Consider the following 18,268-nt stretch of genomic DNA (forward strand, 5'->3'; position numbering starts at 1 on the left):
TTTACATAGGTCGGAGGCGTTTAGTATGTGCAGCGGAATAAAGCCAAAAAAGAACGCAGCTAGACGTAAACTAACGCGAATGACAACGAGCTGCGGTTTATGAAGTGTTATCCCCACTATTTGCAGAGTGGGGAGTTAAACCACGCCTATTGCGATTCTTCTGAGTTGGGAGATAATTAAATTATGTACAGATGACTAGATAGCGTCGTAATTTTGATTAAATAACAGTTTCCAGTACAACAAACTGTAATTATTGTGAACTCGGACACGGGAAGTTTGATTGGAATTAATAGTGTGTTTGATGTGGTTGTAAATGATTTAAATTTATATAATACAGTTTTAGTTACATACTACTTAAATTATATGGCATTTAACGTCAACTGCTAAAGTTTGATAAATTGGTCATAAAGTTCACAAGTGGAGAAGTTTGACCAATAAAGATAAATTATTGGTGTGTTAAGATTTCGGTCTAAGAAGTCTTAATTATGGTTGTTACTTGTTGGTACCCTATGCGTGGCAAAACGTTTTTTTTTATCGAACCAGCGACATAATTTGCTAACTTTTTTTCCACCTGAATTTCTTGTAATTTTGATGAGCGATAAAATACTGGCGTGTATCTGATCAAAGAAAGTTCAGTTTTCAAAGTTGTTTATTTATTTCGTAAAGAAACTTGCGCAACTATAAATTAGTTCCAATCTTGATAAAACGGACACAATATTTCTGAAAATTACGTCTGCACATCGAAAACAAAATCTGAATTTCAAATCGCGTATAATTTTCTTTTCTGTAGAAACATTAATTTCTTGTGAAATAGAACGAATTCCTGGGAGCTTTTAACCTATATCGGAGATGTTTCCATAAAGTTGACTGTAATATTCAGGACATAGCAACAATAAAAGCATCGGAAGGCTTAAACTTCTCGGATTAGTCACTGTTTTGGTTTTCCTACGAGTATTAAATTGCAAGGTAGGAAAATCGCTGATGGAATTGAGGCAGACACGGTTACTTAATTACTCCGATTTAATTAATTAAAACTCGTTTTTTTCCTCTCACACCTGCTTCACCGGAAATATCGGACTTCTATTTCCTGCGAACTTTATTGAGTTCGCTCGGTCTGTAGCTGTTGCTTCTTTGTATCTTCGAACTGACCATTTTCACAGCTTCTTGTCTCTTTTGCCTTTATTTATTTTTTCGCAGTGTCGTAAATTCCTTTGGGACTTTGCCGTTCATTTATATTCGACATCCTTCAAGTTAAAGCACCTTTCTGTGAATAGACTCAGCCATTTCACAAAACTTAACAAAAGTGGGGGATCAATGATCAGCGTGACAAGCGTGACGGTGATTTCTTAGAGCTGATAATGTACGGGAAAGTTCGGGATTTAGATTCGTGCGATTGCAAGGTGAAAACCAGAAATGCTAACTTAAGGGATGTCAGGACTCAGAGAACTGGAAAGTTTTTTTGGTATTTGGACGGATTTTAGGATCCCAGAAGGCAGAAGGGACTAAAAACTAATACGAAAGCCCAGCAAAGGCAAAAAATAAAAACGATTTTAGCTAAATTATGACGTCCAACAATTAGTGAATACGAGTTCAGTACCCCGAATTAAAAACAGTCTCATCCTCGCATTTCCCGCTTAATTACCGCGACGGGAAAAAACGAAGAATTCTGTAATCGAAAACCAACTGAGTTGTGAGGGTCTAATTTGCTTTAATTGTCTCCACCAGTGTTTGAAGCGTGAAATGGATTTAGACCAATCAACTAACAGCAGGAAAGTACAATACGTTCCAATATGAAAATATAATGGCGCCATGAAACTCGAATGTTCTACAAAGAGCCAGAAAAATAAACCCGTTAAGTATCATAAACCTGTAATTCTACATTTTGCGCCTTTTGTTACACAATTGGGTTATTTCGCACAGTTAATACATAACTCAAAATTAGTAACCTATTGCTCCAGAACGAGAACTGATAAAATTAGGAATTTTATTTACAGATTTACAGTCATTTTTGACAATCGTTGGAAATGAAAATTTCTAAATTTTGTTTATATTGCTTCATAACTTTACCCTTTGATACAGTTAATAAACAACTCAAAAACAGTAATCTGCGCAAGTTTTGCTGTTCAAGAATGAAAGCTGACAAAATTAGAAATTTTATTTAAAAATGTTGTTGTTGAAACTAATTTTTTTTAAATTTTGCCATTTGATACAGTTAATAAAAACCTCAAAAATAGTATGCTTCACAAATTTCATTGCTCTAGGCCGAAAATTGCTAAAATTAGTTAATTACTGTTTTCTAAATTTTTTTATCTTTTGCTTTACAATTTTGCCGTTTGGCACAGTTAATAAATAACGCAAAACTAGTCCTCTCCGCAAATTTCATTGCTCTAGAGTGAAAACTCATAAATGTAGGAATTTTATTTTTTTTAATTATGTGTCTTTTACCATAATTTTGGTACAGTTAATAAAAAACTCAAAATTAATAATCTCCGAAAATTTCATTGTTCTAGGACGAAAATTGATAAAATTAGGAAATTTATTAACAGATGTTGGGCCTTTTTGGCTCCTGTTGAAAATAAAAATTTCTAAACATTATATTTTTGATTCACAATTTTGCCGTTTAGCACAGTTAATTCACTACGCAAAAGTACTGTGCTCCACAAATTCTATTGCTCTAAAGTGAAAACTGACAAAATTAGCAATTTTATTAAAAAATGTTGGACATTTTGACTTATCCTGAAAATATATTTTTTTAAATTTTGTGCCTTTTGCTCCACAATTTTGCCTTTTGGTACAGTTAATAACCAACGCAAAATTGTATCCTCCGCAAATTTCATTGCTCTAAAGTGAAAACTGACAAAATTAGGAATCTAATAAAAAAATGTTGGCCATTTTTGGCTTCTGTTTAAATTTGTGCCTTTTGTTTCACAATTTTGTTATTTAATACAGGTAATAAACAACTTAAAATTAATATCCTCCGCAAATTTCATTGCTCTGGGACGAGAATTGATAAAATTAGAAATTTTATTAACAGATGTTAGATGTTTTTGGCTCCTGTTGAAAATAAAAATTTCTAGATTTTGTGTCTTTTACTCCACAATTTTGCCACTTGGTGGAGTTAATTATCAACCCAAAAATAATATCGTCCGTAAATTTCATTGCTATAGAATGAAAACTGACAAAATTACGAATTTTATAAAAAAAGTTGGATATTTTTGGCTCTTTTTGAAAATAAAAAGTTCTAAACTTTGTGTTTTTTGTTCTACAATTTTGCTACATAGTTAATAAACAGCTCAAAACGGTAACCCAATATGAAAATATAATGGCGCCATGAAGCTCGTATGTTCTACAAAGAGCCAGAAAAATAAACCCGTAAAGTATCACGTTAAGTTGGAAACATCACAAGCAAATAACCGACTATTTCCGACGACAGAGACGTTAAAACCGGCGTTGTTCTCTTGCTTGTTTCATGGAAAAGTGAAAATTGGAACAATTGTAAACGCTTCAAGAAGTCGATAAATTAGAGAGTGATTGTTTAAAGTTGAAAGAAAGTTTTTTTCTGTTCTAAATATAGTACAACGAGATCTAACTAAATATGTTTGTTTTAATTCCCCCTGATACCCTCGAATTATTATCATTTGTAGACCCAAAACCCATCTCATTTATCATTCACTCTGTCCACAGACAATGTTCCTCTGTAATGAATTAACCCTTCCATTCATAAATAAAATTCATTACTTGCTCTAACATTAAAAAAACCCAGACCCAGCTAAAAATCATCCAAATTCACTTCAATAATTCTCTTCCGATAATTTTATCGTATTTTTCTTTTATCTTGTTTTTTGTTTGTGTGTAATATACTCGAACTAACTCGCTTTATTTCTGTTCCAGAGTCGGAGTCAGGGTCAGGATCGGGGATAGAAGTCGACCCGAACCTTCCTTATCCAGGGATCGCGCCTATAGCTCTACGATATCTATCGCAAACCACCAGACCTCGAAGTTGGTGTTTGGCGCTCATCTCTAACCCATATCCTTTGCATACGTGCACAAATTCTATTTCTTATCGGATCTATATAAAGGTGGGAATAGTATAAGTATCGGTTTTGCAAATGACAGGGAGTATTATGCTACAACCGGTTTATGTTGCATTGATTGACGGGGTAATTAAACGGGATGGTTGGGAAAGTCGTGGAATTTCATAGACAGAGTGCGAACACGAATTTCCTCGTATGCTGAAAGTTCAGGTGGTTATCAAGCGGGTTTCGGGAGTTTCAGGGTGCTAAGTTGTTTAGGGGTTAAAAAGTCGACTCCCGCTTTCGTCCAGCGTTGAGATATCAAATTTTTATTTTATTTTTTCGCTATTAAACGGACCGGCCAATATTTTAATTTCTTGGAAGTTTTTAGAAAATAGGAATTTTTTCTTCGGTTCAAATGTGTAAATTCAGTGATTTTCCAAAAATATTTGGCAGGATCGTCTTTCGCGCATTGTATCAAATCCGCATTTTTGGATACTTCCTCGCCCCTAAAACCCATCTTAGCGACCGCGGAAATAATAAATTCTGTGTTATTGGAAACTGCCCCACATCTCAATTTTAGTTTTTTTTGTGTTTATCGGCGCTGAAACGCCGGAAATATGAGGTTAGGTACTAGAAGCCAGGACAAAGTTGACTGCTCAATTTTCCGCCACACGAGCCGCACCGTTCCCCAAATTACTTTCACATCATCAGCAATGCGAACTCTGAGTGAAAAATTGTTAAAATTTTTATTTCATCTCCTTTCAACACTTCCTGAAAGCTCTCAAAACAGTCCTTGCTATCTTTTCAGCAAAAGATCATTCCAGTATCAACAATAACACCTCGAGCAATTTAAATTAGCGTAACACGTGTTAAAACAAGTCTTCAGGACTGTTTTGTCCTCGATTAAGTAGAACATGGCAACTATAATTTTGGGTTTTTATGAACTGCAACCCAATTCGCAAGTTATGAAATTTCGTCGAGTTTTACGTTCGATCGTAATTGCGATAAGCACGTGGGGAATTTTTTAATCGTTGGAATTTTAATAGTTTTGATGAAAACTGGCGCCTTCCTAAGTGGAAATTATTTCTGTTTGATGCGAAATGGTTTTATCTTCAGTAAAGTGGATTCTGCAGCGGGATTTTAATTTACTGGTTTTGCTAGGTTAGACGAGCAATCCGAAACGAAATTAATAAATTTGTTGTGGAACAACTACAAGGCAATAAACGATACATTAAATGCGTTTGGAGTTTTGCCAGATAGTTAAAACTACCGTAGTTAAAGGTCTCTTCCTGCTCTGATTTACCTATGGCACTATAAAAACTTACTTGCAAAAGCTCTTACAGTTATGAGGAGTTGAATAATTTAAGGTAATTTTGTGTTTAAGGTCAAGAGATATTAATGTGTGTATTTGCAGCAACTTTAGCATTAAGGTTAAATGTTAAATGCGCTCTTGTGGACTCGGGTGTGGAGCCAACAAAACGTCATATATAACCGAAAAGTTCTTCAAGCTCCGGACTTTTGTTCTGTTTATTTCTGAAATTTAGAGCTTTTAGCCAAAAAAATAGGTTCTATTGGGGGCCCTTGGGGTGCGTCGAAACCAATAAACCTCCAGAAAGGTTTCCGCTAATCTGTATCCGCATGTCAAATTTAAATAAATACCGTATAACCTCCGTTTTAACTTTCGGAGTTTATGAAACCGTAAATCAAGAAAATTTGTTGCTCCTGCACCGGTCAACTTCAAAACGCGTAACTAGCGTTGCATTCACCCCTAAGAAAAATTGTTTTTCTGTATGAAAAATTCTGCCAACACAAACTAATGAACGTTACTATTATTCTCAGCTATTACAACCACACGTTTTTATGACTGAATTTGATTTAGAGCGAGTCATTTAACGTCTGGCAGTCTGTTTGCCGTTATAAACCGGATCAATTCTACATCAATTTGGCCAATTAGACGCTCCACCTCGAGACTACCCCGCAAAACACCTCGAGGGTTTCTAGCAACGTTATGCAAACTTGATTAACATTAACCGGTAGTTCGCCTCTTTGAAAAAACCTCTTGCGTTTTGATCTGAATTCCGAACATGGCGGGAAGACGTGTTTTATTTACAGCGTTACGAAATCATCGGGTCAAGTTCGTTGTAAATAAATGAAGTTTTTTGAAACGAGGATTCCGAGGTTAAGTTCGGTGCAGGCGGATGTGTGTAAAAATAACAGAAACACACACGCTCTGCGGCGAAGTAGATATTCATATCTGACTCGTCCTGTTTGTTTACTTTCGATGTATATTAGCAGCTTTTTGTGTACACTAACGAAATGTATGTACTTGTAAACGCAGTCAAAACGTTGTGTGTTTACGAACACGCCTTTTAGAGAGGCCTTTGTGGAGAATTCTTTCGGGTTGCTGTTGTGGAATGTAATTGTCGTCAATTATTCAATTTTCAAATGGGGCGAAATTCGAGGGTGCAGTCTTTAGGGAAATTGGCGGATGAGGGAATGGAGATGACCGGAATTAATGGACGGTCTTTCATGGTTACAGAGAGATATTTATTTTTATAATGGGAATTTTGATAAATTGTTGAAATTATGATAATTTCAGAGATAAAAAGTGCCGCGTTAACGCGGCAGGGCATTGTTAAGAAAAATGGAAGGAATTATGCTGAACTACTTTTAACAAATCTTTATTTCAGAGACTCGACCATAAGAATTTTAACTTTGTAGTTTATGAAAAACTCAAAAATTAATAGTAAACTCCGCGAATTGCATTGATTTAAAACCAAAACTGACAGAACTAGAAATTTTATTTAAAAATGTTGGATATTTTTGACTCTTATTAAAAATAGAAATTTTGTGTTTTTTGTTCGGCAGTTTTGCCATTTGGTACAGTCAATAAACCATTCAAAAATAGTAACCTTTGCGATTGGCTTTGATCTAAAACCAAAATTGACAAAATTTGGAATTTTATATAAAAATGTTAAATATTTTTAGCTCCTGTTGAGAATTTTTTTTTCTAAATTTTGTGTTTTTGGTTCAACAATTTTACCGTTTGGTACAGTTAATAAACAACTCAAAAATAGTAACCTCCGCAAATTTCATTGATTTAGTACCAAAATTGACAAAATGAGGAATTTTGTTTAAAAATGTTGGACATTTTTGGTTCCTGTTGAAAATAAAAATTTCTAAATTTTGTGTTTTTTTGTTCGACAATTTTGCCGTTTGGTACAGTTAATAAACAACTCAAAAATAGTAACCTTCGCAAATTTCATTATGCTAAAACTGAAACTGACAAAATTAGGGTTTTTATTTAAAAATGTTGGACATTTTTGAAATTTTATATATTTCTAAATTTTCTGTCCAGTTGACACGTGTTTAAAGAAGCGAAAGGAATTTTGTATAACCACATTTAACAAATTTTAATTTCTAAATTTGGATTGTAAAAATTCAGTTTTGCCATTTTTTCCTTCCAACATTTAAGTTTTGCAACGAAAAAACCCGATCAACTTCCAAGCTCTTTGTTTAACAACGTTGTTTTCGAAATTCGAGCTTTAGATCAATACAAAGCAACGTGCCCGAAATCGCTGTCATAAGTCATACCGCCAACCGCTCCCACGTTCTCAAACTTGATAAATGCGCTATAACCCTCTCGAACATTGTACTTCCCAAAAACAAATCGCTTTTAAATACAGAAAATTGTAAACAAAAATCTTGCAATCTTACAATCCAGCAGCCGACAAGTAAATAGTGAAAGCTCAAAGCTCCATAGTCAACAAGTGCGGTCGGCCCTGACCTCAATTTTCAATTATCTTCGTCCTTTCCGGTACCTGTTTTCCCCCACTATTGCCTTAAGCTCGTTCCGGATCTTTCAGTGAGCTTTGTGCTTCCTAGGATTGCTTTTTGATGTTAATACTGCGCCGACCGCACTTTAATATGAATGTTTATTAAATGTTGAAGAGATTCGGCTCGAGCACATTAATTTTTATAATTGGTTGATCGCGAGCTTTTGTGTCAAGGCACAAAAACAGGAGTTTGGGAGTTGCTTTTAATCCGGCTAATCGAATTGAATTTACCTGGCTTGAAGAGCACGGATGTCTATTTTTGAGCTTTCGCTGATTTATATGAGCTTTAAGCTCATTTAATTTATTATTTTGTTTGTGCTCAAATTGGAGAGGTGATCTCATAAATAACTCTGAAAAGGTCACTGGGTTATTTTCAGTGCGGATTTGAAGGTCGCAAATCTGAATGGAAGCAGTCATTTTCTTAATTTTGGGGGATATAACTCGAGCTTTAAAGCCTCTTTCACAAATTAAAATCTCACAGCGCTAAATATTTAATTGCGATCGTAACCATTTAAGCTCGTGTTCCTTTAAGCTCCTTCTCGAACCGTAAACATTTCGCAACGATCCCGCGCGTAATCTCTGAAATTCTTGCAATAATTCCTCCGTATCCGAAATTGTCTTTAATAATTTCTTTACTCGCGACAACCTGAACTTATTTTATTCAAGGGAACAAAAATGGTAGCATTATAAAGAATTGCTGGGACTTGGCAATGAAAAATTCAAAATCTCATTTCGCAACAGGTAAAGGTGCAGGAGAAATCCATCAGCCAAAATTTCTCGTTACAATACAGCTGTTCTTCTAATTGAACCTTTCGTGATAAAATATTCACAGAACCAACAGCAACGTTATTTAGTTAACACGAGACAAAAGCTCCAAAGCTTTCGCTTGAAAATCCAGCTCATCGTTAACCAAAACGATGAGAATAATATTTATGAGGGTCGATGAACACGTCCGGGAATAGATTTTGACTGATTCGAAGTGTATTCTTGAAAAGCTCATCAGCTTATCAGCGACATTTTTCCTCTTTAAACTCCAATATTTCTTCTTATCGCATTTTATTGCATATTTAGGTCGATCGTGCACGTAAAATCTCGTTACGAAAATGTAAAGTAATTTTTTATGGAGGATGAATCGAGTGTCAAAGAATAAAGTATATCGAAGAACATGATTAATAAAATATGGAAAATTCGAGCTTCAAACGTGATTATTTTTGAAGTACGAATTTGATTTATGATCGCGGAATTTTTCTTGTTTTCAATAATCAAAAAACAGATCGATCAAGAAGTGTTCGAAAATGTTAAAAACGCGTTTTATTGTTACAAGTGATTGTGAGATTTACGACTTGGAGGGACGCCAAAGTCATACGTTGCGAAATAAAATGAATTTAATTTGGTGAAATGAAATTTGAGAATTAAAGTTCAATTAGACTTTAATTTGTTTCTATTGATACAACGAAAATCCAAATTTCACAAAACCAAAGCAATCCACTTCAAAAGCTGATAATTTAGAATTTGGAGTATTTTAAAATACAGTCGACAATAATTTATTTTCTTTTGCTCCGTCATTCTTCCCCGCAGAGAATTGATTGCAATTTATAATTTTTCGCAACTTTTCCTGTCACTTTACATCAATGTCGACCAAGTTATAATTCCCAAGTCTTCAAAACAATGAAACAAAAATGGCGGAGGATTTCATTGAATTATTATGCAGATGTCAGCAACGCCCGCGCATATTTTCCTTCAATGAACACGGCGCTACAGATTCCATCAACAATCCAAAAATAGCCCCTCATTCAGTTATTTTACGCAGCTAAGACATTGCTATAAAACTACCCCACAATTTGTTCCTCTCCATATTTCATCCTTATAAAAATTAAGCCACTTCATAAAGCGTCCGTTTCCAAAAAAGCGCACCTTAATTCCGAGAGTAATCAGTGTGGGTAAAGCTCCCCGAAAAAAAGCTCGTGTTTTCCTTAAATTTGCGGCAACCCCGTTTGATTTACGACTCCCAGAGTACATAATAAGGGAAACGTGCGTCGTGTTTGTTTGTCGACAGATGCTCAGAACGTCGTTCGTATTCTGTAAATTCCGGTGAAGTTCCGGGAGCTTTAACGTATCGGTTAAGTACACAAAGACATATGCATTTCGACACAAACACTCTCGGCAATTAATTCAGATGGTTGTATTTGGTTCAAGATGATATATTTGATCATCTTACATCAGCTGTTTGTACTTAATTAGAATCTGAGGAAGGGTGGAGTTTTTATGGTAATTATTTGTTCTGATTGGAGCTTAGTAAAAGCTCTCGTTTTCAAACGAGTCCAAGCCAACAAAATTAATGATACAACTTGCTTAAAAGAGAGTAACTTTAAAATCTAACTGTCACAGGGACTTTCCAATTTCTTTGTCCTTTGTTGACGACAGATGGTATTTTTGGTCGTCTCACTACAAGTTCTCGAAAGGATCATTAATTTTGTTGTTAGCTGGAAACTGGAAACATTTATTTTGTCATAACACTGATGATTTTTTAAGGTCTAGGATTATGAAAACAAAGATGATATAAACGTGCAAAAAAAGTTGCCCCTCTGATAATTACCCTAATCGTCACCCCCAGTCGTGTCACCACCACAACTTTCAAACTTGACATCCTCGCACCACATTCGCTACCCGGAACACGGTATAATTCCGGGTTATAATAAATAATCTCTTCGTGAACAGCACGATGTAACAAAATAGAAGCGGCGCTCAACAAGTTGGGGCTGTCGACACTGAAACCATTCAGGAAAACCGCCCTCATTCCGTTGTTTCAGCTGTTGACAGCATAATAATTGAAAAAGTTTTTAGGTGTTTTAATGAAAATGTCGGGACCGGCGTATCTATACGACCGGAAATACGCATGGTTATGGACGGTTTTACCAGAAACTGACGGGTTCAAAGCGAGTTTTAAGGGTGCTTAAAAGCAAAAAAGGCCAATGGCTCTAGAAGGTTGGTGATAGATAAAATAACAGATCAAAGACGTGGACGCTTTGAAGAAAAAAAGCGTAGAAATAGTGGCGGCGCTAACAATAAGGTCACGGCGGGAAAGAAAAAAAATCGGGTCGATCGGATTTAACTGTATGCTAAAAAGCGGATTTGGGTTTTGTCCGTGTCTAGAAAAAATTTTGTTTTACATAACGCCCTTTTTTTTATAAGGCTATTAGAGTTTACGCATAGTTTTGAATGTAAAAAAAATACAACTGCTGACATTTTATTCAATTGGCATTTTAATTTCGACATTACATTCTCTTATTAGACTCAAGTGCGTAAACATGACATAAAAGTATGTCATTTCGACAGGAATTGAATTTGTAAGTAAATAATTGTTTTATATCTCCATTGTTAATTTGATCCATTGTACTTCTGAAATTTCAACCGTTGAATCTGCGTAAAAATTCAGAATTTTCGTAATTGAATTAAAGTAGTGTCAATTTTAAAATAGTTGTCAGAACTGTCACTTGAAGTATTTATCGTTAAATTTTGCTTCGTAGAAAAAATCTTGTTTACTACTCGTGCGAAATGGAAGTTAATCAAGTCTAGTGTGTAAAACACCATTTCGCTAACTTGTTGCAAAAATTGCTATTTGAAAATTCAACAAGTCTCTTTATTTAGTTTTGAAATATTTTCCAACCTGCGCAAAGTTAAAATTACAATTCGTAAAATAAACCGAATTTTAGTAAACAAAATTTCGCCCTCACCATTGATGGAAATAATTCCCCAAATTCCCCATAATCCCTCCTTAGCCCCAATAATTCAAATTTAACGAAAAAACGCCCAATTCATGCAAATCGCCCTATAAAACAACTTTCTTACAAAACTTCCGCTTTATATTAAAATATTACACGAACTTTTCAATTTGCTTCGTTGTAAAAATATTTTCACTTATCACCTCCATCCTATATCTCATCCGCTCTTTTCCCAATTCATTTAGTTTTTCCCCTCGTCGTAAATAAAACTAAGTAGTGTCTTCGAGGCTTTCCAGCGACCTGGTGTTATATAAAATATTGTAAAATATAGTCTCTTGGGCGACGTGTCGATAGTTGTAAAAGAGAGAGGTAAAGTTAGTAGCATACTCTGTGTCACGAACTTTTCTTTTAAGCGTGTTCGTGGACTAATTCAATTTATAAAAAACGGAAAGTTGGCGGTAATGAAAACTCATGACTGTAATGAGGACCAGTTCGGGTTTCCAAATGGAAATTCCTTGTTTTAGGGTCAACAGTTGGACAATCCTCCAATAGTAGTAGAATCATTCCAATTCGGTTATGATTTTTGGGTTCGAGCCCTTTACGTTACAGGCAAAGCTAAACATTTATTACCCCCAACCCTCTATTAACAGCACGCTATCATCCAAACCCAAAATTACCTAGAACGATTATCACAAAGAGAACAATGAAAATGCGAATTCCCACTTCCATAAAATTTATTCACAAACTTCCCAGTGTTGTCCTTGTAAATTCGTATCAATTTACAATCACTCGCTCCGGCCAAATCTATTAATAATGCATCAAAAATTTATTTTATTCCTCCAAAGAAGACGCTGGGGAAATATTTACATCCGTATTTTTGCCTTTTGGAAGTTGGAGAAATTTGCTTAATTCCGTTATAAAGCACAAACTCTAGGAAAGTTTCGTCCCACGTCAAAACCTCTTGTTTTTCGTTCCGGTGGCTCCGGAGGATACCATATTCATGGTGTATAAACGTTGTCGTGAATTATTCAATGATTGATTCAACAGATGGCATGGATAATAAACGCATTCCGGGCATCAATCACATGTCGAAGATTTTTCTAGCTGATCGATAAAAGTATTCCGGGTTGTTCGAGCTAAGCAACTTTTGGCCAAATTAATTATTAATTGACTCATTTCCGCTCTTAGTTGAACTCGTAAATTAATTTGCTAATCTGTTAATCGGAAGTTGAACGGACAGAGGAAAAATTACCTCCGATTTGGTCCACAATGTTGCTAGTTCTTAGACCTCCAAACAAATTAATAATTAATTCATTCATTTTCGCTCTTGTTTAAATTCGCAAATTAATTTCGTAATCTGTAGATCTGGAATTTACGATCTACCCGAACCGAGTCGACAGTCGATAAAAAAAATTAATTAACGCGCTTTGCCGTGTTTGTTTTCACTAATTAAAGCGCGGAAAATTCCGAAAAAATAATAATGGCAAACGGCCAAACGACTTGTTACTTCGCTCGACTTCATCAATAGTTAGTGATCTGACATATTATTTTTATTGTGGCGTCGTTCAGTCGGAAAGGAACTTGAAGTGTGGGTCAACGGACCAGAATTTCAGATTAAGTTGTTTTAAAGTTCACGAACAAAGTTTAATAACGTCATCAGGGCTATTGTGGTTTGATCGCATTAAAAGTTGAAGGAATATTAATGCGCGGATTCGAGCAAATATTGGGAATATTACACCGGAAGGACTCCATTATCAAAACTTTTTACTTGAAATTTTAGAGGCTCATGAAACATATGTTTCTGGCAGTTAATGATCTATAAGGCAATTTTTGAAGCGTGTAATTTTATGACTTCATTAGACCGGGAACTGGTTGTTTGAAAATAAACATAACGAGCTATTGATTTAATAACAAAAAAATAAAACTGAAGCGCGGATATTTATAACTCTCCTGGAACATGAACGAAATTATTTCGAGTTCTATAACTGAACCATCAATCAAAAAATCATGAAACGTTGATAAAATCAACAGTAATCATAAACAAAAATCATAAAAAATCCCAGAAATTAATTAATTTGAATTTATCATTTCGTTTCCCTCTGGCAACTTTAAATAGCCCACTTTCCCCTTTTATATTCACCTGCCGCGAAATCTTCCGTCCACGATTCAATTAAAATTATGGATAATAAATCACTCTCATTCAGAAGCCTGCACTTTTCTCTCAAAGAATTTATCATATTTTAAGCCTTCGACGTTGCAGAGTTAATACCGACGTGTGCATCCAGACTGTTTTTTATCCCAACATTAATCTGCCGGTATCGATTGGCTGCAACAAGTATTTTTAATTTATAGGTATGGGACGCTTAATTTTCACAGTTTTCATTTAGGCAGGGTTACACACAAAGCGGTGCGTGTCTTTGTCACGGAAGCCACATTTGGGGAGTTAAAATAAAAAGGCAGAAGCTTTTAACAAGAAGCAACTGTTACAGATAATTATTTCCGGTGAAAACCACAACATCGAGTTAAGAACAGGCGGTGCACATAACGTAAGTTAGAGGAGCTAAAATTTCCATAAATTTAATCTACTGGTAAGTGTTCAACGTTCCGTGGGGTTATTCGCGCATTTTGGGGCCAATCCTACTAATTCCAGGGGCGGTAACATTCAGATTTACGAATAAACAGAAATTAAAAAATTGTGGCCCGGCGCATCCACCATTTTTTTGGAAAGTGCCCTGATCGCATTTCCGCGAGTTTCCAGGTCCGGTCCTGCGAATTTCGCCCCTCACTTGTCGTAGGTGGCCCCATGTATGTTTAATACATCTATATATAGGACGCAGCGCTAGGCAGGTGAGTTGAGCGGGCTGGATCAATATTACCTGGCCGTCGTTCCAGCATCCAGACTGGCGCTCAACGGCCTACCCTGTTGCTCCAGAACTGATAACAGCTCGTTTTTGTCGACCGAAATTGATTAAGCGCCTTATCGCGAACACACTCATGGTCGACAGACGACAATTGTTTAAATAACGATGGAATTCGATGCGGGAGGAGATTGATGGTTGTAATTTAATACTAAAAGCATTTTTTGGCTTTAACAGTGGCCGGTTGGAAAGATAGAGAAAGTGGTTCTGTTTTGTTATCAAGAATTTCAGTTTTATGGTTGCACGTAATAAGTGGGAGCGACTACAAGTGTGGATACGTGCTCTTGGTGAAAATTGCTTGGAACGAGATGGGGCACTCGTGTTACTCGGGAAATGGAACGAAATGAACGGAAGCTAAATATGTTTACAAATGACAAGAGAATAACTAAAATGAGCGCGCTAAACATTTGGGATTTTAATTTTGGACGCTTTTGCTTAGTTTAGTGCTCTAAAGTGTTAAATAAAAAACAGTTTTCCTCTAAAATGTTCATAAAGACATGAAAGTACTAAAACAATCATAAAGCTCCTTTTGATCTACATTGTTCTATAAAATCTATATTTACAAACTACGTGTGTTCTTAGAAATTTCATAAATGAGAAAATGTAAATATAGACGAAAAATAATTCCAAGTGAGTCGCGCCACCCCAAAAATGTTTTTCTTACAATTTCAATAAAGATTTGGTACTTTTGAGAACGTAATATTTTACAAATTCCTGAAAATAATTTTGGCTAGAATGCGTTATTTTGAGAAATTAAAAGAAGATGTAAATTTTGTAAGTGGACACATTTTAATATTCTCAGTAAATATCCAAATTTACATGTTACATGTTCTCAAAGACATCAAAGTTTTGTTGAAATTAATCAAAAATTTCTGGGTGGCGCACTTCACCTGGATAAAGAAGTAGAGAAAATGAAGAACTTTAATGGATAATTTTTTGCCCTCTTGAAAACATGCACATTAATTTCAGCTCGCTCTAATTAAACTACTGAATACGATACACTTTAAAAAGCCTAATAAATTAGTAATTTGAAAAATTGTATGTGCTACGTTAAGTACTTGTAAAGCCTAAAAAATGAAGGAGATTTAAGAAACTAATGAGAACGAATTTGTTCAAAGAAAAAGTGAAATTCTCTAATGAATCATCCAAAAAATTCCCCATCAACCTAATGAACTCTTTAGTAATCAATTTCATTTTCCAAAGCCCCGATAAATAATTTCCCCCTTAAATGCAACCACCGTGAATTCCATAAATTTATTACGCAGAGTTATTAAGCAAACCTCTACTTCCTATCTAGTGCAGCAATTTTCCTTCAAATATTTTATGTATGTAGGTCTTGACACAGCTCGTACATGTCCATTATGCGCACAGCTTTACATGGAGGTGGTAATTCAACTAAGCAACTCCAACGAACTCCAGTTCGTTTTATAAAAACAACAAGAAAAAGTTTTCACATCACCTTTAAATTCCCTAGAAAATCACAATATTACAATACTTGCCCAGAAATTTACGAGTAGGCTATAAATAAATTACTGTGAAATTTTGAAACTAGGTCGCAAAAATTTTCTTTACGAGCCACACCTTGAGCATTTTGCAGGAGATCGTTAAAAATAATAGATTCTATTTTCTTACATTTCAATTGTAATTTTATTCGGGGCGCCATTATGTAAATGCTAACGTTTATGTAAACAAGTGATGAGAGAAAAACAGTTCCGAGTTTGGAAATAACTTCTTGGACGTTAATTCCCTGACTTTATTCCCATTGTATGTGGCATAAAACTGGCAAATTACTGCAGCTTTGAGGGATCTCCTGAGATTTACAAACTTTGGAAACTGAACCTGAATTAGCCAAAAGAAGAACCAATTTCAGCGTTTGTTTGCGGTCGTGTTAACAGTATCTTAATTTACACAGGAGATAGTAATTTCCACTTCGCCTGTCCAATGTTGAGAGAGGTTGAGTTTTAATGAACTCGTCTTTGCCTGTATCGTAAGTTTTTATCTAACTAAAATATTCGCAACTTGACAAGATTCTTTTTGTAATGGAATTCGCTCAAGTCATAATATATAAAAAATGACTTCAATCTTCTGATTTATTTCATAATCTCCTGTCGGCCCGTTTAAAGTGACCCTCATAATAGCAAAATTTGACTTGGTGGACCCTACATCTATTAAAGGCCCGCCATAAATTTTATATCGAGCCTCCAAAATTTATGATTACGCAGTTATGTGTTCGTTCTCTCGAATTATTTTATCAAAACTCCTTGCGTGTCACAACCAATTTCATACAGCGCCGGGGAACGTTGAAAAACAAGAAGATGTATGGTAATGCTCTAAGATAGAAAGCCGATATTCTGCATACAAAGCATGTAAACTTTATTCCTTATCGCATCAAAAAATCAAGCAAATATTTTTTCTAGGAATAGAGCAGCGAGCTTATGTAAATTTCTATTGATAAATCGTAACCATGCGATGTTTTTAACAATACAAGACACCGGAACAGATGCCGGATGAAGTAATAACCGGAAATATTTCGAATCATGTGGTTGAGATTTATAGAATTCAGTTCTTTATTTTGTAGAGTTCTCTCACGTTTGGAACTGGAGCTATTTGTCTCCACTCAATATAAAATTTAATTTATGAATTCAATTTAATAAAACCCGGGCAAATAACAGAGTAAATTTTTCTTTTTGTGATGTACAACGCCAAATGCACCCTTCTTTTTTATTTCCACGTATTAATAATCTCATTTTTCCTCGCGGTATCGATCGTTCTGTTCCTTCGTTGCCAACTTCAAGAACAAACATTCTGTTAATTAGGAGAGCGTTCAGTGTTTTGTTAATTTTTCAACGCTCGGATGCTTATCAATGTAGGCTTGGTCTTCTAACAACGTCTTGGGGATTTAAAAATGTCAACAATGCTCCGGAAGGAAAGCAACCAAGAAAATTAAAAGCCACCACTGAGTCGTGATAAAATTTGTTTATAGAGCGTGTCCTCCTCCTTAATTTTTCATTTTTGGGTTTCCTGAAATATTAACTTGCCCTCGGTCTCGTCTAAACCTCTAAAATTATGAATTCGCTTTTATTTGCTCCTTTACATGATTTATTCATGCTTCTTGTGCGCCATTATTATTAAGTTTCGCTTTTGTCGAAATTCTTGGCCACGTAATTAGAGAGACATTGTCACAAATCATGTTAGCAGGCGAAGAAATTCTCGGGAAATTCGATGCAAGCATTTTCAACGAAGATATCGCGTTTCTACCACACAATAGAAAAACGTCGCCGTTGCTCTACTTTGCGAACTTGAATAACCATTGTCGAGGTCTATTTTCAGTTGATTGAAGCGGAAACGCTGCAACGGGACTTGGAATTATGGCACAAACATCGGTTTTAATAAAAACGGATTTGTTTGGGTGATTGGTGAGTGAGGAACTATTTACCTTTTACTTACTTTTATGGCTTGTACATGTTGCTGGGTTTATTGGCGATGTTAAGACTTGGGGTAATGAAGAATAAATAAGGAGCGGGAAAGGGGATATTGTTGACAAAAGAGGCAATTAAATTTAAAAATAATGGCGAGTTTGCTCACGGTAATGGAAACAATAGGTTGCTTTAAAAGTACACAGACGGTTCCTGTGCGAAATTAGTCGTTTTACAGCCGAAAAAATGTTATTTTCCATTGTGCTCCTTGGATTTTTTTATTCTCCTGAATTGTTCAAGATTTCTTGACTCTCTAGGATTCCTCAAGATGCTTTAGAAATCACGGAATCTCTAAAATTC

At 35.3% G+C, this 18,268-nt stretch overlaps 1 protein-coding gene across 4 annotated transcripts in view; it reads left to right on the forward strand.

Annotated features, from left to right (window-relative positions):
- Positions 1–18,268, forward strand: part of LOC148171517 (voltage-dependent T-type calcium channel subunit alpha-1G-like) — a 62,765-nt gene that overhangs the window by 4,306 nt on the left and 40,191 nt on the right. For all 4 annotated transcript variants that reach the window (XM_088041372.1, XM_088041371.1, XM_088041373.1 and 1 more), the window contains exon 3: positions 3,892–4,026. In XM_088041372.1, the coding sequence (XP_087897498.1) occupies positions 3,892–4,026 (135 nt within the window). The remainder of the gene's footprint in view (positions 1–3,891; positions 4,027–18,268) is intronic.

Source organism: Gnatocerus cornutus, chromosome 7, assembly GCF_029298725.1.
Source record: "Gnatocerus cornutus isolate USDA-ARS CGAHR chromosome 7, icGnaCorn1.1, whole genome shotgun sequence".
Lineage (NCBI taxonomy): Eukaryota > Metazoa > Arthropoda > Insecta > Coleoptera > Tenebrionidae > Gnatocerus > Gnatocerus cornutus.